The sequence below is a fragment of the Phlebotomus papatasi genome, chromosome 1 (assembly GCF_024763615.1).
Source record: "Phlebotomus papatasi isolate M1 chromosome 1, Ppap_2.1, whole genome shotgun sequence".
NCBI classification, from domain to species: domain Eukaryota; kingdom Metazoa; phylum Arthropoda; class Insecta; order Diptera; family Psychodidae; genus Phlebotomus; species Phlebotomus papatasi.
The window spans coordinates 74,560,824-74,586,798 of NC_077222.1; the positions used below are offsets into that span (position 1 = coordinate 74,560,824).

General features: G+C 31.8%; 3 protein-coding genes across 22 annotated transcripts in view; 2 read left to right on the forward strand and 1 right to left on the reverse strand.

The window, feature by feature from the left end:
• Positions 1-2,638: 2,638 nt before the first annotated feature.
• Positions 2,639-6,057, forward strand: LOC129802175 (uncharacterized). Of its 2 annotated transcripts, none has more exons than XM_055847799.1 (5): positions 2,639-2,742; positions 3,046-3,776; positions 5,426-5,567; positions 5,628-5,716; positions 5,782-6,057. In XM_055847799.1, the coding sequence occupies exons 2-5, from the start codon at positions 3,072-3,074 to the stop codon at positions 5,851-5,853; spliced, it is 1,008 nt and encodes a 335-aa protein (XP_055703774.1). In that variant the 5' UTR covers positions 2,639-2,742; positions 3,046-3,071; the 3' UTR covers positions 5,854-6,057. The 2 variants fall into 2 exon arrangements, with proteins under 2 accessions (XP_055703774.1, XP_055703783.1); XM_055847808.1 differs by lacking the exon at positions 2,639-2,742 and adding an exon at positions 2,914-2,980.
• Positions 6,058-8,212: 2,155 nt separating this feature from the next.
• LOC129802394 (uncharacterized) lies at positions 8,213-12,854 on the forward strand. The gene is made up of 5 exons (XM_055848169.1): positions 8,213-8,466; positions 8,789-9,303; positions 12,198-12,339; positions 12,408-12,496; positions 12,561-12,854. The coding sequence occupies exons 2-5, from the start codon at positions 9,076-9,078 to the stop codon at positions 12,630-12,632; spliced, it is 531 nt and encodes a 176-aa protein (XP_055704144.1). The 5' UTR covers positions 8,213-8,466; positions 8,789-9,075; the 3' UTR covers positions 12,633-12,854.
• Positions 12,855-13,085: 231 nt separating this feature from the next.
• Positions 13,086-25,975, reverse strand: part of LOC129802195 (calcium-dependent secretion activator) — a 211,057-nt gene continuing 198,167 nt past the window's right edge. For 10 of the 19 annotated variants that reach the window (XM_055847982.1, XM_055847920.1, XM_055847936.1 and 7 more), the window contains 2 exons: positions 24,670-24,845; positions 13,086-24,598 (listed from right to left, as the gene is read on the reverse strand). In XM_055847982.1, the coding sequence (XP_055703957.1) occupies positions 24,582-24,598; positions 24,670-24,845 (193 nt within the window). In that variant the 3' untranslated portion in view covers positions 13,086-24,581. Of the gene's footprint in view, positions 24,846-25,975 lie in introns of all 19 variants that reach the window. The other 9 variants (XM_055847964.1, XM_055847912.1, XM_055847972.1 and 6 more) reach the window with 1 other exon arrangement.

Genomic DNA, 25,975 nt, shown 5'->3' on the forward strand with positions numbered 1-25,975 from the left:
ATACTAATACTATCGGAAAATGCATAACATTTTCCCCGGAAATCATTTATTTTTCTAATATGATTAAGTGAAATTGTTCTATGTGCATGAATTCACTAAATTTTTCTGTGAAATTGTTCTATAACGCAGCTAAGCTGCAACTTATAGAATAATTTCACATGAATTTTGAACTAACAAAAAAGTTGCGATGAAATTGTTCTATGTGACGATTCACGAATTTACGTTGTGAAAAGGGCAAATAAATTTCAATTGCGTACATAATACGCAGTTCAACATAGGTTTGAAGGACCCGGAGAAGGATCAGTGTGATCGCTAATATACATCATAAATTTTTGGTAACAGTAAAGGAGGTTTTTCATAATCATCATATCGGGGAATAAAATTTGAGCAAAATTTACTCATGCCTATGTAGAGACTCGCTAATTCGGCTATTATAAGATCGAGCTACTTTTGGGGCAGCAATGGGCAGCAGTTACATTTGAAAAACTTTTGTTGTCGTTTTTCAAGTTTGATTATGATTATAAAATGAAGCAAATATGCTAAAATTTGCCCATGGTTTGTCTTAGTTTTTATGTGATTTTGCATTATTAAGGGAGTTTCATGAAATTTATAATAAATATAAGTATGTAAACTTAATATGTAGATGCAGATGAAGATAAAATCGTTGCATTCCAAATAGTTTGACGATCGAATTTCTCTCTAATTCGGGTGACATTTTTTCCCAAATGCCCGAATTTAAGAGAGTCTACTGTATGAAATTTGAACGCCTAGGAAACGCTAAATTAAAGGAAAGACGTCATATTAGGAGGAAGTGGAGCACGTTTGAAATTGGGATTTTCTCCTATGTTTAAATGGAACTGATGCATATCATAATGTAATTGTTTCTCAATGTGTTTGTGTAGCTAAATTATATGGCGATAAGGCTAAATTTTATTTAAAAATATATGAAAAATCACGATTTAAAAGGTGCCCCACTTTCAAAGGTGTCCCATTCCCCCTACTTGCATTTTTTAGATACATTAAAAGTTTCCAATATATTTTAACGAAACTGAAAACAAAACGTCAGTTAAATCAGCATTTGACGTAAAACTTCCTTTTGACAGCGAGGAGCTAAACCTAAAGACGTTTGCACTGCACGACGGTCCGCCAAGAAGAGAGAGTAAGTGCTCCAAGGTGTAACTCATATTGAAAAACTCTCGTCAATTGTCCGAGAAACCCAATTTTTGCATCGCGAAACCCGAGAAACCCAATTTTTGCATCGCGAAATCTGAGAAACGAGAAACCTTTGTCAGAAAAAATGGGAATGAGTTACCCCTTGGAGTTCTCCCTTTTCCTATGCACATGCCTGATCGTTACTAATAGTCTCATAAGATACTCTTTTGACAGCAGTTTCACTCCTCTCAAATGTTCTGGTCCAGGAAACGAGACTATTGTTTCAAAATAGCAGGAATTTTGTCAAAGCAGAGCCACTTTTGTTTATCGCCGGTTTTATTGCTTCTACATGATCAACCATATAAACAGGTTAGCTCAAGATCTTTAAAATAAAAAGAAATTATTTTAAAATGCATGATACCTCCTACAAACGATTAAAGCAAGTAGAAAGTAGATGATAGTTCCATCTAAATTTAAACGGTACAATTTCACTATCGAACTTTATGAATTTCTAAAAATATGCATGTAATATATTTTTCGGTGTTTCAATTTTTAATTTTTTCCTCTTTTCCAAGAAAAAAAAATGTTGAGTATTATTATATCTACCGCGGTGTGTCTTGACCGAACGCCCTAGGCAAAACGACCAAAAACGGTCGTTATGGTTAGGTTTAGTTTAATAAAGTTTAATAACAAAATTACGCTCACTCCAAATATGTATATATCTTATGGATTACATAACACGAAGTTACTACAAATGCTGATTTAACTGACGAAGTATTTAGAATTTCCTGCCCCAGTGGCCCATCAAGCCTAATAAAAAGTGAAGCTATTTTTCACTTTTTCTTGTAAAAATTTTGCAGATATTGCACCGCGATTTAAACAAATTTGCTTGTAATTCTTGTATTATTTTCGCGAACATTATGAAATATGTGTTTTCAGAAAGCTTTTAATGCAGAATTTCGAAATATATCAGACTGATAACTCAATTCTCTTTAGGAAAAAACTTGACAACAGTCTTCAGTGTATCTACTCTGAAAAAAAATGGCTTGTTAAACGAACAAATGGATTTTGTTGAAATTTTGTTAAAAGGATGTTATTTAACAATTTAACAAAACTTTTTCCTGCATTTTATATTAAAAAACATCCTTTTGACAAACTTTTAACAAGATCCAGTTGGCCGCCGATTTGACAAAACTTTTCCATATTCTGTATGGAAAAACATCCTTTTAACAAACTTTTCTTGTTAATTTGACAAAACATTTTTTTCAGAGTAGGCAAAAACGTATGGAAATATGAAATTTCGAGAGGCCCCTGTCCTGCCCACTAGATGTTCCTTCACCCCATACATGTACTACAATTTCTCACCACTAACACTACCGACACTACCCATTACTATGTAAGTTGTAGCAAGCCATCTGGGATTGTACCCTTTTTTTTAACGAATTTTAGATTTGAACTCTTCATTTCTGGCTTTTCACCAACCGATGTCGCTGTTAGTGAAATGAGTGACAAGTTATTGATTACGCCAGAAACATTTATCGCTTTGAGTTTGCAAATAAATTCACAAAAATTGAATAAAATCTTTACTTGGTATGTATAACTTTGTGCAATTTTATAACCCCTTAAGATAAAATTGTTTACATATTATATAAATCTTCAGAATTAAGAAGAATTTTGTGAATATTTGAATATTTTATTGTTTATTGTTGAACGTGCATCTGTACATTTATTGGACTAAAATCACTAAAATATTAGATTGAATAAAGTAAAACTTGCATATAAAACAATTTTCAAATAAATTTACAAATATATTCATTACGAAATTGCGGTAAATTCGGATGTGAGAATATATATTCTTTCGTATAATGATATGAATTTCATAAATTATTTCAGGCACGTCATTACGCCTATTACACAAAATGAAGAGGACTGCTTCTTATTCCCGCTCTTCCATGAGTTTGAAAAATAGTCTTGATGGTGGCGACTCTCCTCGGAAATGCACAATGAAAATGGATGATCAGGCTTTACAGGAGGTATATCTATTGGAGCCCAATTATGCAGATGAAGTTGAGATCTCCGATGTTGAAGCGGAGGAAGAAATTGCTTCTTACAATGAAGATGTGCATGCTGAGCTTGAGGCCGCCAATGACGATGATCAATCGCCAGACTTCAAGACCAAACTGGCCAACTTGGTGAGAAGCAATGAATGCTCTGATAATTTTATAGACAATTTGCTTAATCTCCTGAGGAAGAATGGACATACAGAATTGCCAAGTGACAAGAAAACTCTTGTGGCTAAGCCTCAGCACGCTGCTAAATTATCTGACAATATTGTATTGTCGAAGATCTTGGAAAACCAGAAGATTATGATTAAAAATCAAATGTTGATTATGGAACAGATGAAAGCACTGGCTAGATCTCAAGCTACTCAAAGGATCAGGCTTGCTGGTCTCACCGAAAGGATAGACAAAGCCCTCCCTGTCCTCCCTGTTGAGGAGATCCAGGAGATCACCAGGAAGGTCACCAGCCCAAAGCTAGAAACTAAACTCTTTCCGATGAAAACTCTCGATCACTTTGATGAATTCAACAAAAATCTCGTTGATGAAAACTTTAAGGAGCAAGTGGTAAGTCTTTAATATAAAGCAAAAAATTATCCTCATTTGACTTTATTAGTTTATATTTTACGTGAAATCTTTAGAGAATTTAATATCAATTGTATTTTTTTAAATTAACGTGCAATACCCGCAATACCTTTATGATCACTGATGGGCGATATTACTGTTCGAACTGCTCAGATAGGGCAGTATATCGATTATTCCATACTATTCTAAGTTGACTTTAGAATTATAATTACTCCGACAGAAATGTTATTCCTGGGATCGAGCTCTACATAATTTGTGAAAATGTGATGGTCATTCTATGTCCGGATGATAAGATATAATAATTTATAAAAAAAAATACACAAGTAACACAGAAATTCGTCAACTTTACATGGCTTTTATGAAAAGTTGTTAATTGAGATAGAAAAGTGTAGAAAGATGAAATGGAACGATCGATATAATCCCTTTTCACCCTCTTCCTCGCTAATTTTCCATATTTCACCCCCCGGAACGATTTGTAAGAAGCATAAGAAGTGATATCATACTATTTGTCTGTTGTCAGTCTGATCGGTCCGTTGCCAAATCTAAAGGCCAAACGGTTAGAGATATCGATTTCGAGGGCCCCTCCATAAGTCGACTTAAGGTTTGCTAACATGACCTCCTTTTTACATCATCTCTCCAAAATCCTTCAAAAGGATTTTAAGGTGTTACGTGAATCAAGAAGACTTAAAATAGCATATTTTCTTCATTTTTTTTTAATTAAGATAATAAAAAAATCAAGCTCTTAAGTAACAAGATTAAATACAACATTAAATATGTAGATTTTTTGAAATTTCCGTTTAAAAATTTAAAAAAATTCAGCCTTTGGGTTCTGATTTTCGAAGACAGTTTTTGGAAAACTTAACTTTAAAGTGGACAAGAAAACTCAAAGTAGATTTTCAGCGTATTTTACACCATGTTTTGTCTCATACTGGCTTCAGACCTAAGGCTTAGCCATATGGCTCAAATGCTCTAATTTCTTATCAATCATGATTTTTTGGAAAAATTTAACTTAGGATTGAATTCTTAAAAATGAATGATGTATTAGGAATTAGGCCATCAAAAAACAATGAAATTACTCGTTATTTAAGATTTTGAGACCATTTAGAACTGGGCTAAACCTCTAGTCCAGAAGTGAGCAAGAACCGTTTGAAACCGAATAAACGTCAAATGAAACTTGTACTCCAATGGTCAAAACGCTACCTGGGAAAACTTATTTTGACGTTTATTCGGTTTCAAACGGTTCTTGCTCACTTCTGGACTAGAGGTTTAGCCCAGTTCTAGAAGGTCTCAAAATCTTAAATAACGAGTAATTTCATTGTTTTTTTATTTTGAAGTATTTCCGGTATGTACTGAAAATCTCGCTTTCTGGGAATGCGTTGTTCCTCTATCAAACATTGTGCCACTATTATTTTTTTAAATTTATTATCGGAATAACAACCCTATCACTGTATAAGGAAAATAAAATAAATGGATGCCTTAAAATCTCGCTTGCCAAAGGCCTAGTTCCTCTATGGGATGTCTTTTATAATGTTTTTAAAGATCCTGTGCAAATAAACAAAGTCTTCAAAACCTGATAACTGCATAAGACAAAATCAATTATTTTACATTAAAATAATAATACTGCTTTTTAGTTACCGGACATCACAAAGGCCATGCAGAATTCATCGTGGCTCTTTTTGTTGATGAATGATGATGTTATCTTTCAATATAATTTGAAAGGAATCTTCAACAAAAGAGCATTTCGTGAGACAAATCTTTATAAACTTCTTGAGGGTAAATCAAAGTTTTATTAATTTTGTCTCATGAAAAATAGCCATTTTTTTTTCTTTTTAGAACACTATGGCGATCACAATTATCTGAAGGAACGACATGTTCAGGCTCTTATTAGGCAAGCTCATGCGCGTCAGAGTACCAAGAATTCGGTTAGAACAAGCATAAATTTTATTCTATAGAGTTTTTTAATCTATCCAGATTTTAATTTTTGCAGAGAGCCAAGGGCAAATTGAAGAAGATGTCTGAAAAAGAAGATTTTCTCCAAGAAAGTGATTCTTACCAATAAAACCATGAAATCGAGAAAGGTAAGAAAAACTCCATTTGATAAACATCAAGTAATTTTCTTGAATTCCTTTTTATTGTTTTTTGTTAAATTAAGTCTGAATTATGTGTATTATATGCATGTTTTCTTATAAATGAGAGAAGACAAATGGAAAATGAATTATTATCTTTATTTTTAATAAATGATTTATAAGAAAACGAAAGAAAATGATTATTGATTTGGATTGAAGGTTTCTCTTTAAATTTATCCCTTTATTTTTAAATTATGTTTTCAAGGATGATAAGTTTCTACTGACCGACATTCAGCAATAATAATGAGACTGATAAATAAAAACAATGAAATGCTCCAATCTCAATCTTGGATAGTCAAAGGCGGGTTGCGCGTGATTTGTTTTTATGGGCGATTTCCTGTAATTGCCCAATAAATGATAAATTAATAAATTAAAACAATCGATATATGGTTAAACTTAAGGTCTGAAGTCCCTGAAACCTGTTTAAGGGTCTATCTATTAGCAGCTTCTTCGTGTTGGAAAATTACAACTTCGAAGGGTATGGTCATGTTCAGTGCGTAAATGAAGAAAGATTGCCCAAAAAAGTTATTCAAGTCAAACTATATTGTAAGGGCCTTGACAGACCTGAGGATTAGCCGAGAGATAGCTTCTTAGCGTAATTATATTAGAAATAATGGTCAAACTACATTTCCTTTTCCACTAAATTGTTTCTCGGATTAAGTCGCAAATATGTCTAGGGCATAACGAGGCATCGACTTTGAGGCAGGTCCAAGATAAAGCGACTGAAATAAATTCAGTATCCTACCTTGGAACGCTTCTAGATCGACCCCACACGTTTACCTGAAGTGATTAAGGATTCGCAGAAGAGTCTCATTCTTTGACCTCGAAACGTTGTTATTACAGGTAAGAAGTTGAAAATGAATGAATGCTTTCATAATTTTACTATATTAAAATTATTCTTTTGTCTTTAAATACTATTTATTGCTTTTTACTGCTCGAACTGCACAGAGAGAGAAGAATCCCTATTTTTTACCTCCCAAAATTTCCACTTTACACTTCCACTCCCCCCCCCCCCAGGGGGACCAGTTTTTTCGTATTTCAGACGATTTCTAAGAGTCATCCTCCCTGTTTGTCAATCTATGCGTCTGATCGGTTCGTTGCGAGCGCTATAGGGGTCAAACGAGTAGACAAAGACTTGGGACCTTCGAGGGCCCCCCTATAAATCGACCACCGCATCATGAACATGCTCTTAATTTTACCCCACTCCGCCCCTTCCCGTCTACTAAAACCATGTTTTTTGGGATTGCTGGAAGACGCATTGCACGTTTTTTCATCAATTTTGCATATGTTTTGGAGGTTATCTAGGCGGATATTTCTATTTGAAAAATCATTACATATTAGGAATGAATATTAATCATTAATGGTTTTTAAAGATTAAAAAGGCTATTGAGAGTATATTTTTCTCAACCGAATAGAGTCATGTTCGTAGTCGTTGAAAAGGTTTTGGAATTTCTAACAAATCTGAATCGGTTCATATCGGTTATGAACCCTAATGTATAATTTTTGTCCGAAAATCACTTTAGTATTCCTTAGTTATTATCGTTATTTTTGATGATTTTTTGAATGAGTGATGACCTGGTAAATGGTAAATACTATATAATTTCAAGGTATACGGTATACACCCCATCCGCTTTTACCATCCCTTTTTGGTCTTTTGTGATTCAGTTTTTTTTTTAATATTTTAAACATAATCGTCAATTCAATCAACATTCCTTCATAACATGTTTACAGTTACTGCGTTATCACACTTGCACATTAAAATTTTAATATGATTCACATTGATTGTCGCTGGTGAGAGTCCAAATGTGTAATTTGTGTGTTTGTATCATTTTATATTCAAAATTTCATCTATTTGTTGATAAAAAGGTAGACTTGGCCCGCAAAATTTGATATAAATTGATTTATAGCATTAATGCGAAAAATTAATGCGATTTTCTCTTTAATTTTTTAATGTGAAAAATATTTATGCTTTAGGTAAATTTAATCTTATTTTTGCAGGCCAAGTCCACTTCTTTATCAATGAATAGAAAAACCCCAAATATTAAGTGACTCAAAGACACAAATAACATATTTTGGATGCTCACAAGCGACAATTAATGTGAATCACATTAAAATTTTAATGTGCAAGTGTGATAACGCCGTATCTAACTTGTTAACACTTACAATATCATGATTACCAATTACTAGTTGCAAGTTGTAAGATATGATGGCAATGGCAAACCGAGTTATGAGAATTGAATGCTTACACGGATCGCTTACATTTGATTTTTGTTTTCCTTTCGGCTTTCTACCAAGTGATGTCGCTATCGGCGAAATGAGTGACAATTGTTATTGATTACCAGAAACATTTCTCTTTCCGTGTTTGCAAATAAATACATAATTATTGTACAAAAAAGGGAATTTGGTAAGTAAAACTTATCCAATTTTATTTTCCTATATACCCTTCTAAGTCACTTGTTAAATATTTTAAAAAATCTCCAGAATATAAAGAAATATGAATTCCTGAAAAATTGGCATATTTATGGTTTATTTTTGAAGGTGCAATTGTACTTTTTGAAATTAAATGAATAAAATACCTTTAGCAAAATAAACAATAAATGGGACTATGAAAGATTCACATCTAATTGCTAAATAATCTATATATAAATTTTAATAGACAAAAACGCGGTGAAATTTACATGATAAATATTCTGTCGTAATGATACCTGACATGAGTTTCATCTTTGCTATCCACATATAGTACTCGCACCGTCTATTTCTCGAACTTTTCGTCAAGTGGCGTTCCTACCTTTGAGATTTGACAACTCATTTCGCGCCCGCTGGGCATTTTCTTCTCTCTCCTACCTCAGTTGGCTTTCAGCAGCCCAGCGGTTCAGGGTTCCGATGTTGAAGCAGAGGAAGAAAATGCATCTTACGATGAAGACGTACTTGAGGCCGACGATGATGATCAATCGCCAGACTTCAAGACAGAACTGGCCAATTTGGTCAAACGCAATGACTGCTCTAATGATTTTACAGACAATTTACTTAATCTCCTGAGAAAGAATGGACATACAGAATTGCCAAGTGACAAGAAAAGTCTTGTGACCAAGCGTCAGCACGCTAAATTATCTGACAACACTGCATTGTCGAAGATCTTGGAAAACCAGAAGATTATGATTAAAAATCAAATGTTGATTATGGAACAGATGAAAGCACTGGCCAGATCTCATGCTACTCAGAGGATCAGGCTTGCTGGTCTCACCGAAAGGATGGACAAAGTTTTTACAGTTGACGAAATCAATAGTCCCAAGATAGAAGCTCAACTCTTCCCAATGAAAACTCTCGATGACTTTGATGAATTCAACAACAATCTCCTTGATGAAACCTTCAAGAGGAAAGTGGTGAGTCTTTATGAAGGAAAGCAAAAGAAATTCCCTAACACTTTTCTTTAGAATGCAAAAAGTAGTGGGACATTTTTCTAGAATTAACTCTATTGGTCAATAAATAAAAAATCTGTTTTTTTCGTTCTGGGAAAAATGTTTTGTCAAATTAACAAGAAAAGTTTGTCAAATGGATGTCCTTCAATACGGAAAATGGAAAAATTTTGTCAAATGGGTAGCTAACTAGATTTTTTAAAAAGTCGGTCAAATGGATATTTTTTCATATTAAATGCAGGAAACATTTTGTAAATATTGATAAACAATGTCATTTAACAGATTTTTAACATGATACATTTGTCCACTTATCAAAATTTTTTTTTTCAAAGTATACGGTGCCAGAAAAAAATAAAAATTTCCTGAAGCTTATTTTTTCATAAAATTCACACGTTATTTGGCCACAGCGGTCATTTCGTCTATGTGACGAACTACGACAATATCGAACAATATCAAAGAATGATTGAATTTTTTTCTCAAGTGCGTTTAATAAATAAAATTACGCCGATTTCAAATATGTATATATCTCAAAATCGCAAAAATGAAGTTATGACAAATGCTGATTTAACTGACCCCATGACCTGATTTGTCTTAAACTTCACGAATTCTTCAATTTCTCGTCATCCTCTATCTCCCTTATTCGCTCATATTTTAGCCAACGTTCTCAATTTGTCAAACATGCAGATCCGGTGTCCTGCCTCATTATCAAAAGGGATAGGCCAAGGTTCAATACTTGGTCCACTAATGTTTTCCTATTCATCAATGACCTTCCATCTGTATTACAAGATTGTCCGTATCATCACTTGTATGCAGATGATTTGCAAATATATGTGTGCGATCCTTCAAATCCTTCGTCAGCTTTCGATCTGATGAATGAGAAATTATCTAAAATTGAGCACATGTCGTCCAGTAATGGACTTCTCTTAAATCCTAAAAAATCGCAGGCCCTTGTTATCTCTAAAAGATCTGCTAACTTCCCTGTAAGCCCTCTTTTTCTTCGCGGAGAAATCATTCTATACGGATCAGGTTAAAAACCTTGGAGTCATCTTCAACAGAACCCTATCATGGTCAGATCATGTTACTTCCATTTGTCGTAAAATCAATTATTCTCTTCATACCCTTCGACGCTATCGGGATATCACACCCTATGACACTCGCCTGTTTCTCTTACGAGCGCTACTTTTGCCCATTACATCTTATGAAGCTGAACTCTTTTTTCTGCGGATGGTGAAACCATTCGCCACTTAACGGTGATCTTTAATAACTGTGTGAGATGCATCTGTGCCTTAGGCTCACGTGACCACATTCCTCCGTACAAAGACGTTTTTGTCCGTTGTGACTTACCATCCTTCCTTCAGATGCGTGCCCTTATCTTTCTGCATCGCCTGATAACGACTGGAAGTCCGGCGTACCTGGCTTCCCTCTTGACGAGGGGGGGAGTTCGGTCAGGGCAGGGATCGAGGATAACTAGTCCCTAGACCTAGAAGAGCGATGCAAGAGACATGTTATCACACACTCTTTGTCAGAGGAATATCACTTTATAATTCACTTCCTCGTGATGCTCGCTTTTCGGTGAGAAACATTGCGGGTTATTTCAAGTCTAGGCTTGCTTGATGCGTTATTCTTATTTCTTTTCTTTTTTTCCCTTTCTTTTTTTTTCTCTTAGCCACACACTTGTAAGAGTATTGAACCCTATTTTGTTGTCGGTTTTATGAAATAAATTGAAAATTAATTGAAAATTTAATATTCGTGATCAGGAAGTGGCCAAACACATCTTGACAAAGTTTGGGGCCAATCGGAACACATGAGATTTTGTTAGGATCATTGTAGGTAAAATTGTTAGGAACCTCACCTAATATGCCGGAATGGCATACACTCAGAGGACTCAGAGTAATACTAAGGAAAAGACGTTCTTATTATTATTATTATTTATTTTCCAATATCTTGACAATCTGTTCAATTGTTATCCACAAACTTTCTTTCACTAGGATATTCACAATATCGTCATCGATGTAAGAGGCCGTTTAAAATGAAGTCGATGTTTCGAAGGATAAATCCCTATTTTGAAATTTTCTAAAACACCTTTTAATCATTCTAAGGGTAAGAATATGATCTAAATAAACGCCCAAAATGCTTTTGCGTGAAAGTTCATCACTTGGATCTTTCCAAAATTCGCCGAACATTAAATGCTGCAAATGTAATTTTTTGATCCACATTTTGGAAAGGTCCTCTAAAGGACATATCGACTTATTTGAAGGATACTTGGCATTAAAGGGATATAAGACACTATAATCTTTCCAGTACAAGCAAAAGAGTAAACATGAATGGTGGAGGTAAGCTACGGGATACCCCTTAACGACCGGCGTAAAAAAGTCCCACAAACTTATGCAATCATCCAATATATCGACGACTCAGACTATAAGTCGAACAACTCGATTTTTTACAAAAATCGCTTTATTCGCTTTTTAGATACTTATATATACCCTCTTACCTTCCTTGTGAATATTATACTTATACTTGAAAGATAATTATTTTCAAAGTTAAATATAGAGATGTTAAATCTCAAAAATCCTATACTCTGCATGTAAAATCTCAGCTTCAAATCACTCTCCTGTAAAATTTTGTTACTGCGAGGCGAGGTATTCGTTTCTTATTCGGAGCGTTTGATATACATTAAGGTGAAAATATCAAGCACTTTTATATACCTTGAGTAACTCAATAAATTTCTGGATTATTCAAAAATTTTATTTATTTTTTTAAGATATTGTTTTAATAATAGACGGTTTTACTTAACTTTTATACTTTTATATGTTGCGTTGTGTGAGAAATTTCAGGTCAACTTCTTTTGTTTCTGTTTTTAGTATCCACAAATCGTAAAAGCCATGCAGAATTCATCGTGGCTGTTCTTGTTGTTGAATGATGATGTTCTCTTTCAATACAATTTAAATGGAAACTTCAATAAGAGAGCTCTTCGTGGGTCAAATCTCTATAAACTTATTGAGGGTAAGTCAAAGTTCAATTTATCTTGGTCTCATGAAGAATGGTCTGTAATGCCTTTTTCTTCTCTTCAGCAAACTATGGTGATCACGATTTTTTGAAAGAACGACACCTTCAGGCTCTTATTAAGCAAGCTCATACACGCCAAAATACCAAGAATTCGGTGAGAATAAACCAAAATTCTAGTCTAAAAAGAGTTTAAACTACACAGATTTTAATTGTTGCAGAGGGCCAGAGACAAATTGAGGAAGATGGCTATGAAAGACGAATATATCCAAGAAAATGATTCTTATGAATAAACCCAAAAAAACCCATTAAAGTCGATAAAGGTAAGAAAGAAAAAAAACTTCCTTTGAAAAAACACGAAGTAATTTTCTTGGATTCCTCTTTATTGCTATCTGAATTCACATGGATTGTCAAGTGTTTGATATGCATATTTTCTTATGAATGAGAGAAGACAAATGGAAAATGAATTATGATTTTTTAAAAGAAAAAAATAAATGACTTATAAGAAAACGTAAGAATGAATAGTGATTTGGACTGGAGATTCCCTTTGAATTTGCTATTATTCATTTAAGCAGCTTTTATACTTCAGCAACGAAAAAAGGTGAACAGAATCAGTGCGCTTTAGATTTTAGAAAATTGCCCAAAGTCGATCAATGTGTTCCAGTGAGTGGAGATAACAAAAGGAATTTGAAAAAAATAGAGAAATTATAAAAAAAAATTATCGATTTTGGTGGAAATAAAAGAAGTTCTCTCAATGCATAACAAGTCGATAAATAACATTTTATTTTTTTTATAGTATTTTTTTGTTAATTTCATTTATGATGCTTTCATCATTTTTTTGTGTTTAAATTTATTCTTGTTTTTAGACGTTGTTGTTTATGTTTTCTTGGTATTATATTTAAGATTAAGTTTGTTTTTAAGAATATTATCTTGCAATTAATCGCCAATTTCAATCAACACATGCTATCATTCTCACAATATCTTGCATTATCTCTCATGTGTCTTCAGCATTTTTTTCCTCCTACTTTTTTTTCTTTAGCTCTTCACCTAAATGTATAAAGAGAGATAGTATTGCATATTTGTTTTGTTTCTTTCTTGGAATAAAAATAATTCTTGATATTTGAATTAATTTACAAGAAATTTTTTGACTGGTTGGTTTTTCATCAAATTCTTTTTAATATTCCTTCATTGTGTTTTTTTTTTATTAGATTATCATCAAAAAATGCAATGCTTCTACTATCGTTTTTTTTTTAATATTAATCCTATTAAAATTATCTCATATCAATTTGTTTTTGCCAACGTTTAAAATGTAATGTTAATAATGATTTTTTTAATGTTTATTTTGCATGTGTATGGATGTGTCTTATAAATGTGTTCTTTATGTACATTCATTTTTTTTTTATTATTTTACCACTTCATTCTGTCTTTCATTGTGGTTTCTTCACTTATTCTTCATCTTTTGTTAGTTTTTCTTCTTTTTTATGAAAATATACTGGGTTTGGGCTGCCATGTGTAGCTGCATTTTTAATCATCGCGCTGAATTATTTCTTTCATCATTAATATTTCAATGATTAAAAAACGGTTTAGAAAAATAAGTTTTGCTCTACGCTTACAAAGTTACAATTCGCAATTAATAAGTCCAAAAATGTATTTTTTTTTAAATATTTTATCCAACTTTTCATTTGCTTGCTTGTATTTATACATTTACAATATTACATACACATTACAATATTTAGTAATATTAGAATACGATCCAGCTCTGTAGCATTTTTTTTAGCATTGGTTTTTTTTCTGGTAGTAAAATCTATTCATTATGACTGATCCCATTATTTCAATATTTTTTCTTCATTATTACTTCTGTATTTACGATGTATATTTTCTTGCCATTATTGATTTATTTGACTTTAAATTTATTTATTTTTCTGATTATTTAGTGCTTTTGCTGCTGATTATGTCTTTTTCCACTTGCAGTTAATATTACTATATTATATTTTTTTTTACCATTATTACAGTTACTGATTGCCATTCTAGTTATTTATACGGTGCACTCTTACAAATACGCAAATATACAATAAATTGGAAATAAAGACTAAAAGGAAAGGGCCAAAAATTATACTAATTGTATCTGAAAAATATGGATTTCGCTAAATTTCTTTCTCTTGGGTGAGAATGTTTCAAATGCTACCTAAAAAAATAAATAAATAAAACTTTAAATTTCCTTACTCAATTTCTGGCACAAAGAAAATCCACTCGATTAAGGTGAAATTAGCAGGAAAGGAGCAAAGAAATAAAGAAGATAAATTTCTAAACCCTGCGTTTCACACAACCATTTTTCAGTCTAACGTAATCTCTGGGATTTTTCGAAGAGTGGTACTTTGGTGTTACAAAATATGTACGATAAATTCCATGTGAACATGCCATAAAATGAAATATTCAGATAGAATTTTAGTCTAAAATAGTTCGACTACAGAGATTATCAAAGAAAATTAGTTAAAAGGAATTCTTGCATGTTCTAAGAGCTACCACAGATTTTGCAAATTAAAATTAATTGAAGAAGTATGTAACTTTACAAGGGAGTTATAGTATAAAATTTACTATGCAATAATTCGTTTTGAAGCATTAACTACATGTAATTGAATATTTAATCCCATATAATTTGCTAATTCTTTGGCGGTATCTGATCTGATTAATTCTTTGGTGGAGAGCTTGGACGCATTCAAAGAATTCAATCCTTTCTAGACAATCAAAGTGCGTGACGGGAACAAAATATTTTAATACAATCACGTTCTATGAATAGCTAAGCTAATCTTAGTCAATCAGAGAATGTTAAGAAACTGAAATATTTTATGGAAATAAATATTTAATTGCGGTAAGCATTTTAAAATAAAGAAGACGCGTAGGGTGGCGGCATTACTTGTGGCCTCTCTTTACTTATGGCCATGTTGCAATTTTTGTCAGAAAATGATTCCAAAAACCGAAAAAATGTGATTTGCTATTAAAACACATCAAATATTTTTAATTTTAAGGTTTTCTGAAATCATTTTTTGACATTGTAAATTTTTTTGCGGGGAGGCCATAAGTAAAGACAGTGGCCACAAGTAATGCCACCAGTGCCGGATTTAGGTGGGTTCCCTGAGGCTACGGCACCGGGCCTCCACATCTTAGGGGCCTCCACATTTAAGAAGTCTACCATGGTTAAATTGTCAGGAAATAAAAATTATTAACAAAAAAAAAGCAAATTAAATTGCTATTATCGGTTAGAGCATTTAATATCACGACCCTCTATTTTGCGATTTTTTTCAATTTTTTAAAAAATCTAAAATCTGCTCTAATAGTCGTAGGATAAGGGCTCATCATTTTGGACAGAGAGGATGTTTATTAAGCATTAATGTTCTAAGTTTGAAGTGCAATATTTTCAATACCAATTGATTTTTTTGTTACTCTCTTTTCAGAAGGGTTATTTAGAAACTTGGCAAGCTATTTATCGTCTTTTTTACTAAAATTAGTTTTAATAAGGTAAAGTACTTTATGTCGACCGCTTAAGGATAGATTTTGTGAAAAAATTATGAAAAACAGTAATGTTAAAATCATCCAAAAAGAACACATTTTAAGATAGAATTCATTATTCATCAAATATTAAAATAATAATCCATAATTTTAATCAATTTAATTTTAGTGTCCAACTTTACCCTCAAAGTGTCCAAATTTAGAAACTGTCCAAAATTATGAGCTCTTACTCTAATTCTTAATATTTCTGGATGAAATCAACACGAAATACTTTTAAAGGTACATTTAAAGGTTTTAAAGATATTGTGCTCTCGAGTCTGAGAATTTAGTAAAATTTCTCGTTTTGCGTATTTTTTGTATCAATCTGTAAAATTTATATAAATGAATTGAACCAGAGTTCGAATCACTCAAAATTTCAATGATATAATTTCACTGAACTTGTCTAATTTATAGGCAAAAAATTGAGGAATTCTATTGTTTTCTCGGTATAGTTCTTCAAGTAGTAAAAACAAAATCAGGTTTTAGGATTTGGCATAGTTCACACTGTCGCACTGTTAGAAAACGTAAAATTTTTGGGGCCCCCACAAATGGGCACTGGGCCTTCACATTTCTAAATCCGGCCCTGAATGCCACCACCCTATAACATATTAATTTCTACATCAAATCTTTAAATTGGTTAATTTTCTGTGTGTTGTGTATTACCCAGGCGGACAATTGACCATGCGTGAAAATACCGTTAAATCATTCCTAATAGCGGTTTTTCTAAGGTCAAAGGTTAAAAAAGACTCTAGAGAACGCATTTATCTGACGGATGGGATCATGCTTGGGCTTGTTGGAAAGTACTTGGAATTTCCGATAAAACTGATCTGCTTCCAATCGGTTTTGAACCGGTTCATAACCGATAACTAATTTTTATTCGAAATTCAATTATATTAGTCCTAAGTTATTTTGGACAATGTTTTGAGTAATTTATAAATCCGTTCGCATCAGTTGTGAACCGGTAATGAATCGGTTATGAACCGATAAGTAATTTTTGTCCGAAAATCAATTTTATTACCCTTAAAATTATTTTGTGGGATCTTTCAAGTGATTTACAAATCGGTTGAGAACCGGTAAACGATAAATGATGCGAATGTACTTTTGAGGGATAGCATCTAAGTCGCGAGTTTTAGCACTTCGCAAAGCCTGGGACGCTTTGCCACCCCTTTTAAATAATGAGTAATCAAATGTAAGCTATGTTTTTTCAATCTTCGGTAGAATAATATGTTTTATACCGGTGGCAGCCAAAATTCCGAAAGCCAAAATCCTGTAAGCCAAAATCCCGAATGTTCAAAATTCTGAAAGGGATAAAATTATATGGAGGAAAATATTTAGAATAATTTCTTAAGAGACAAGATTTCCCTTTGCCTCTAGCAAGTGCGGATGCAATTATAGGAGTAGCTATGAGACTTTTAAGAATTCGGGATTTTGGCTTTCAGGATTTAAGCGTTCGGGATTTTGACCGGGACTCGCTTTTTACAACGTTAATTTTTTAAAATCTCATATGGAGGAGCCCGGAATATTAGTAAGAGGTAGAATTAGACAGTGGAGTGTTAGGGCGAAGTGAGGAACCTTTAAAATAGGGTTTTTTCTCCTATTTTTTTTCAAATGGAACTTAAATATTGATTAAATTAATATTGATTAAACTAAAATTCTATTTTTGTAAGGAAAAGAAAGTCCAATTTCAAAGCTGCCCCAATTCAAAGGTGCTCCATTTCCCCCTACAATTTATTTAGATTAAGTAACTCCCTTTCTATTCATTGAAATATTTATCAGCCTGATTTAATTATGTTTTTCACAAAATATAGGCAACAAAAAAATTCGTTTAGGGGGAAGTGGGGCACCTTTGAAATTGGGATTTTTCACCTATTTTTAAATAAAATTGAACCCTATCGTAATATAATTTAGCTGCACAAACAGATTATGAAGCTAAATTGTATGACGACAAGGCTCAATTCTCTTTAAAAATAAGTGAAAAATCCCAATTTCAAGGGTATCCCACTTTCAAAGGTGCCCCACTTTCCCTTACTGGCTAAATCTGCCCCGGACTCTCCTGAATTTTTTCTTTAGAAGAGTATAAAATAAAAGGAGAAGGAACATACGAGAAAAGAGGAAAAATAACCAATCGTATGATTCTTTCATAAATCACACTCATTTAAAATTTAAAAAAAGCATCTAAAAGTGTTCCCTAAATTGAAAGATTAATTATTCATGATTTAATAAATTTTCTGTAAAGTCAATAACACAAGAAATGCTATTTTTGAATTATTTTAATCAGAAGAAAAATTTTTGTTTTTTTGACAAAATTGCGAATCATTAAAAATTTGAGTCACGTTTATGATATAATTCAAAGAGATTGTGTGAAGAGTATAAATAAAAAACACTTATTAAAATTTTAAAGTTTAAACAACGTGTATTGTACATCTAAAGCAGAAATATGTTTTATGTAATATGCATCATCACTCACATATTGCATTAATAACAAGAAAAACCTCTTTCTTTTGGTGATTTAAAAGCAAATTTTGCATCAGTGATAAGGGCATAATTCTCAAAAATATAATCTAATCAGCTATTAAAATAAAATCTTGAATCTTTAAGAATACGATATTAAAGAAAAGAAGAAAAAGATATGAGAAAAAGGGTTCAATTTACACTTACACATGAAATGTAAATCGATTTTTCAACCACTTTCTTATATGACATTTTCTCTCTCTCGAGAAATCCCTTTTTCCATTCCTTTTGCCCTGAAATAGCCAATAATTTGGTTGATAGGATCAGATACTAGAGAAATATCGAATGGTTGCTGAAAGTCAGGGATATAGGCGGCAAAGAAAAACTACAAAGGCACATGAAATAAAATTAGAGGTATTAAACGAGAAAATAAGAAGAAAATCAGTCGTTTTAGAGAGATTGTGTTGGACACACCAAACCCAGTAGTGATTATTTTTATGATGATTTCTTCTGCAATGAACATACCATCCATTCATAATAGCCTCAAATCGACTTTTATATGGTTTTTACATTTAAATTTTCATTTTCGATCTATTGATTTTTACTCTCTTGTCTTTTTTTTTTAAATTCTACCACAAAATACAAAAAGACCAAAAAAAAAAACTCATAGATCGACGAATGCATTTAAATGTTGATTCAGTGATCGAAAATATTCGCTGTGTGGTCATGGTGAATGTCTTCAAAAGGTCGGTGGATGATGTTAAAATAGTGTAGTGTTGTTTCTCTCAATATCTCCCTCATCGCACAGAATCAAAGAAGTGTCCATTTGTTCCGGAGAAGAGGAAATGGTGTGAGAGATAAATGAATGACAATTATTTTCGTCTCGACGGAAATTGCTCTTAGAAACTACATTAAATCTTTGCGAGCTTTCTTTTACTAATTGCAAATAAAAACGCATGACACTCAATATCAAGAAGGATGGAGTGAGAAGTAGCAATGTTGCATGATAAAGAGAAATTCTACAATTCAACACATAACGGAAAATTGAATTTCACTCCTAATTTATCTCTTCCTTTTTTTCGATTTATCTCAACATCTTTCTAGGCATATTCGCAATTTTACAAGATTATATTCTAAAGCTTCTGAACGATTGGATTTTTAAATTAAATTCTCCAGGAAACATTATAACAAATTGGTAAATGGAATAATTTGTTAAAATAGCAGAAAATATCTTCACATAAACAGACAACATGTGCTTTCATTTTATTGATTTTTATATTTTGGACATTTTGCAAAGGTCATTTGAAAAACCATTTTATTTTGCAGAATTAAATTCTACTGGGTGTCCCATAGAATGTATTAATAACAAAGAAAAAAGATTTTTTGGTTTAAAAAATATTTATACTGTGAGAATAGATAAAATAAAGAACTTTAGGCAAAGGTTAGGAGCTTTAGCGTTGGTTCCAAAAACTTTAAGGTTCAGAAGGCCCTTCTTAACGCTTGTTTGAACGTCATTGTCTTAAGAATTGGGATTTCTGTGGTAATCTCATTCAAATAAGAATAGAAAGGACACCGAAACCCAAAAAGAAAACTTAGGCTGATTTTTGAGAATATTTAGCCCGTCAAATTTGGCGGTAAAGGAAATTATTCGCAAACACTCTTCTTACTGTGTGAAAGTAGGTTGATCCTTTACCGCCAACTTTCACAGACTAAATATTCTTAAGGAGCAGACTAAGGGCAGAATCACATTGACAATAAAATGCTCGCCGTAGCCTCACCGTAGTTCGTTAATTTACGCATTTTCATTGAAATTCTTATGCAAATTCTCAATTACCGTATTACCTTATCTCATACTCGGTGGCACTAGGTGAAAATAATAAAAGAAAATTAAAGAAATAAAACGAAAATTCGATAAACGTTGAGCAAAAATGCTGTACGATTAATTTCTCGTACAGTATTTTTTGCTCACCGTTTATCGCATTTTCGTTTTATTTTTTAAATTTTCTTATATTATTTTCACCTATTGCCACCGAGTATGAGATAAGGTAATACGGTAATGGAAAATTTGCGTAAGAATTGCAATGAAAATGCGTAAATTAACGAAAAACGGTGATCATTTTACTGTCAATGTGATTCCGCTCTAAGTCTTTGAGGTTTTACGCTATTTCTCCGTCCATTAATCCTTTATCATACCTACAGTAAGAGATAAACCAAATCAAGATTGATAATAAAATGTGAATTCCTCTTAAAATGTCTATAACTGCACCGCCTATAGTCGTAATACATTTCTTAGTTCTTTTACTTTTTTGTGAAAGCAAAGATCCGTTGTAAGTTTTGGTGTAAAGGAATTTTTAACATAATCATCTGATCCTTTTCAGACCATCGTACACCCACTTTAACACTTTCAGGGAGATAATAATTCTGCAGAATGTATTTTTCTGCTGTTTGGAATCAAAATAGATTACGTAAATTCACTGAATATTTCATTGTAAAATATGGGAATAAAATGATTTTTGAAGAGTATTTTCTTTTTTTATTATTCATTAAATGGTAAATATTTTGCAAAATTTTTATCTCCGCAAATTTTACCTTTTATTTTTAATATTTTTCTCTAGACATTTCTTTCTTTCATGTATCGTATCCAGAAATCCCACTTCTAATGCACAATGTCCACAAATTTTGACTACCTTTTGATTTATAATATTTATATCACTGATGGAATTGAAATGATTTTTACAGTATTACATTAAAATTCATTAAGTAACAGAATCAAAGTCGAAAAACTGGGTCGTTTCAGAATGTAAATAAAAGGCAATAATATTGCCATGGATATTAAAAAATTGAAAAAAAAAGATAATAACATTATTATATAAAAAACTTAGACGAGTGAAATTTTTGATACGAAATTTCCAGATATGAATTTATGATTATGAATATATTTAAACATTGAACGTATTCACAAGTTGGAAATTTCTTTACTTCAAAACGGAAGAACGCCTTATTTCCATATTTATTTGACTGATTCTAGGATTTTCGGGTTTGCGAAAACTTTCATGAGTTCTACGAATTTGGCAAAAAATATTTCTCAAGCAATTGCCAATTTATTTTCAATTTCCATATGACTCACATATTTTTTGTTAATAAATGCAGTAGTTTATTTTAAAATTCTAAAGTAGTTTGGTAGATAAAAGGTTGTATCTTTGAAACAAAATATCTGAATATTTGGCAAAATAAGGTAATTTTGTATTTTGAAAAATCATATGTACTTAATATTTTTTAAGTTTTTCTATTATTTCGTAGGGTAAGTGTGCCAAATTTCGGCATAGTTGCATGCATGCGTCGAAGTCTCAAGTTTGAAATGTAATATTTTAAATACAAATTGATTTTTTTTATTCTTTCTTCTGAAAGACTGTTGCTTGGAATCTTCTAAAGAGTTTACCGTCTTGATTTACTCTAAAATCATTCTTAATACATTTTAAAATGAATAAAAATGTAGACATAGCTTTGGTGCCCTATTTCGTCCACCTTCATTCTCATAGTTCCTTGCCCTTTGGGAATTCTTCCAATATCTTTTTCACGTCATCTCGTTTGTCGAAACTACATTTTTTGTTATTCTTTTGCATTGTATAATCTCTAGTAGAGTACGTAAAATTTAAAAGTTCATGGAAATTCGAGGAACAAAAAAGGTGGCCGAAATTGCAAGCTGGCCGGAATTTGGCACACTTACCCTATTTTGATCAAAAATATGTTAGCTCGTGAATAACTCGGGTTTCGCCTGCAAGAAATATTCTAGATTTCGATATACTTCTAGTTTGTCAACATCCATAAGAATAAAATTTTTATGGATTCTAAATAATTAAAAAAAAAAAATTTTCCCAGAGTAATTGGTATGCCGTGAGTCCCAAAGGATACGAAAAAGTTAAATTTATTTTGTTCATGAGAAATTATGTATGATCTCAATGGTCCTGAAAAGTTTATTAATACTGAAAATCGGATCTGAAAAGTCCACCTTGCCTGTTTGTAATATATCTACTGTATACCCATCTGAGAGTTAAGCAACATGAATCTTGAGTAGTGTTTAATTTAATTTATCGCAACTCTCACTCCATCTCTGCCATGTAAGATGAAAAAGTGACTAACAAGAAATTATGTGAGTGTCACGGAAGTGTTAAAAATTTGTCGGAAAAAACACATTAAATGTTTGAAAAAGTTATCTTAATTTCGTTTTTTTTTTAGGCAGAGAGAGAATTATAACAAGATATAAGAAAATTTTGTTGGATCTTTATCAACATTAGAGAGAAAAATTGTAACATTTATTGCAAGAGTTTCCACCAGTAAATTTTTCGGGGAATTATTTGTAAGTTGAACAAATTACATTTTTCTTTTACTCCATAAATTCTTTTGCTATTTCCCCGATAAAATCTCACGTATTTGGGATTACCTTGTCATCGTTAGTACACGGAACATTTATTGAAAGTTCTATTAGTGATTTGTTACTACGAAAACTCTTAAATGATTTTTTTTTCACTTTTCTCTCTCTCTCTCTCTCGTTCCGTTTTTCAAACATTTTCCACAATTATTTCTAATATTTCTTCACAGAAAACTTTTCACGACCTTCACTTTATTCTTTGTTCATCTCTCTCTTTTTCTATCTCCATTGAGAGTCAATAAAATATTTTTGCTATATAAAGATGAATTCCTACCTACTTTTTAAGCAAACTTTTTGTCATTTTTTTTTCTTTTTTACATTCAGGTTTAATTTTAAACACCGCCAAATTCTCACCACTATTTTCCACCATTTCGACTATCCAATACAAATTATTTATATAGCAGTTTTTTTGTTTAATCTCTGCATTTATCATATAATGCCACCCTTCTCTTATTTTTTAAACATTTGCAGTCCATTATTCTTTTTTTTTTGTAATAATCATTTTGTTTTTTTCAAAATTTAAAGTGATCGTCAAAACAAAAACATAGAAATTTTTTTCACATTATCCACATTTTTTTTTGTTTTACGCCAAAGAAATGAGAGACACAGAAATTTTTTCCAATAAAATTCACTGAATTTTCATAAAATTTGACCAATATAAATATTTTATACATAAATAGTTTTCTTTTTAAAGAGAATAAATTTTAAGTTTTGTAAATTTCCTAAGATAATCTCGATTAGCTCAGTTTAAGATATAATGCAAAATTTATTATAACGTTTGAGAGTTTTTTTTTTTAAATAGTTTTGCATGATTTGCATTTATTTTTTTTTAAATTTATTTTTTTAAATAATTTAATCAAAATATTTTTTTTCTTTGTCATATCAAATCGCAATACAATCACGCAAAAGAGGTTTCACGAGGTACTCTTTCGAGCTCTTTTAAGTTTCTTTTTTTCCTTTTTAGTTTTGCACAAGAATAGAGTTAAATAAATTTTCAAAAAATTTTATTGTTGATTTGTAAGATTTGTATTTTTTCTATGTTCTTTCCTAATTAATCCGCAAACTTTTGGTGTTAATAGCAATAATAAATAGCAAATAGATAATTAGATAAAATTCAAATATATGTTTTTCATTGATTTTTTTTGTAATACGTTTGTTTTTAAGTAAAGAGATTATAAGTCAAAAATTCATTTCATTTTTTTTGTTTGTTTTAAAGTTGAGTAGTTATTTCTCTGAAAATTTGTATATAGATTAGATTTATTTTTACTGACGATACTTTTATCAATCAACCATTTCTTGTAGGAAATGCCTCTGGTTTTTCTCTCTCTCTCTCTCTCTGTCTTGACTTAGTTCAGTGATTATAGAACGTTCTTCCCGGTAAGAAGATAAATCTCTTTTCGCCTCAAAATTCCCCTCTCATGTTGTGGTATTGAATTTAACAAACATTTAACTCGGATTACATGTGTTATAAGAACTTTAAACAGATATCTAATATCCCTTGGTTAAAGAATGTTACTCTCATAAAATGTTTGACAAAGAATATTCAATTGATAGCTATATAGAGAGTTTTAAAGAGGGATTTCATTTGGTGTAACTTGGTGTATTTTTTTTTTGGTAACTTGTGTAACTAATGTATTATTCTTTTTCGTGTTTTCCTCTCCACCATATTTGTTGCTGTTGTTGTTGTATTTTTTTCCTCTAAATTTATCTAATTTTTTGTTTTATTTGTTTCAACGTTTAGTATCTCCCACTAAGTAAATGAAACTATAGCGATCATTTCATGTCTGTTTGCAAAATGTAACTTGGGTATTTTGTCTTATTGATTTCCAAAACCTGGAAAGTGTCAAGGAAAGAGAAATGTTAATGTTATTTTACTTCCCTTCTTTAGAACCAACTGCCACCACCGAATTTAGTGCTGAGTCCACCAATTCCTTTGCCAAACATGTTTCCCACGCGGCCCACCACAATATTCGTTACATTTGAGATATTTGATAAATTTCCATCTTCTCCACTCAGTGTCTCCAAGATGTTCACTTTGGCCTTTGGTCGTTCTCCTTCGTCCTCCCCATCACCGAAGCCCCTAAAAAGACAATTAAAGTTTTATATTTTTCATCTTGAATATCAAAAGTTACTGTTTTTTTTAAGTTTATTTTAATATTTTAGTACATTGGAGTAAATCTATATAGGGTAAGTGTGCCAAATTTCGGCATAGTTGCATGCAAGCGCCAAGGTCTCAAGTTTTAAATGCAATATTATTAATACAAATTGAATATTTTTATTACTTCTTCTTAAGGAGTGTTGCTTGGAACCTTGTAGACAGTTTACCGTCTTTATTTACTCTAAAATCATTCTTAATACATTTTAAAATAAATAAAAATGTTAACATAGCTTTGGTGCCTTATTTCGGCCACCTTCATTCTCATAGTTCTTTGCCCATCGGGAATTCTTCAAATGTCTTTTTCACGTCATCTTGTTTGTCGAAGCTACATTTTTTGTTATTCTTTTGCATTGTATAATCTCTAGAGTACGTAAAATCTAAAAGTTCATGGAAATTCAAGGAACAAAAAATGTGGCCGGAATTGCAAGCTGGCCGGAATTTGGCACACTTACCCTAAGTATTTTTTTAAAGGGATGGTATGGATAGATGTTGACCGACCAACCTAGTTACGTTGTGTAAAGTAGAGGTCGTCTTCCCAGCAATTATTTTTATCGTTACCCGCATTCACTCTATTCTGTGCGTGAAATTAGCCGTTGATTCGATTTTGTGATAAATGTAGGGGAAATTCAAATAAGTTTTATTTTTTCCACAAAATCATTCTTTCATAAAGTAAATGGTTTATAATGACTAAAAAAAAACGGTCAAGCCCCCTTTTATTCAATTCAAAGCTCTCAATAGCAATAGGGCAATTGTACTTTATAATAGGAATTTGTGACTGATATAGGGACCAAAAAGCTTTCACGTAATAAATAAGCTGAAAACAAGAACTTCAGGAAGTTTTGGCGTAACAATAAAAGCCTTTAGAAAGGAGGATGAATCATTCAGGAAACATTATTTGTTAATGTGTCAAGAAAAAAGACTGCCTGAAAGTACCTATATAGAACGTTATTTTTAGAGGTAAAATCATCATAGTATTTGACAATGGCAATTGCTTTTTTTACTAGGGCTTCTTAAATACATGTAGGATACTGAAGCACCAATCACCATTCTGA

Bases quoted from the DNA above. Each gene is read 5' to 3' on its own strand.
- LOC129802394 (XM_055848169.1), top strand. From the start codon at position 9,076: ATGATTAAAAATCAAATGTTGATTATGGAACAGATGAAAGCACTGGCC. The intron at 12,340-12,407 runs GTAAGTCAAAGT...TCTTCTCTTCAG, and splicing joins TCTCTATAAACTTATTGAGG to CAAACTATGGTGATCACGAT. The intron at 12,497-12,560 runs GTGAGAATAAAC...TAATTGTTGCAG, and splicing joins GCCAAAATACCAAGAATTCG to AGGGCCAGAGACAAATTGAG.
- LOC129802175 (XM_055847799.1), top strand. From the start codon at position 3,072: ATGAAGAGGACTGCTTCTTATTCCCGCTCTTCCATGAGTTTGAAAAAT. The intron at 5,568-5,627 runs GTAAATCAAAGT...TTTTCTTTTTAG, and splicing joins TCTTTATAAACTTCTTGAGG to AACACTATGGCGATCACAAT. The intron at 5,717-5,781 runs GTTAGAACAAGC...TAATTTTTGCAG, and splicing joins GTCAGAGTACCAAGAATTCG to AGAGCCAAGGGCAAATTGAA.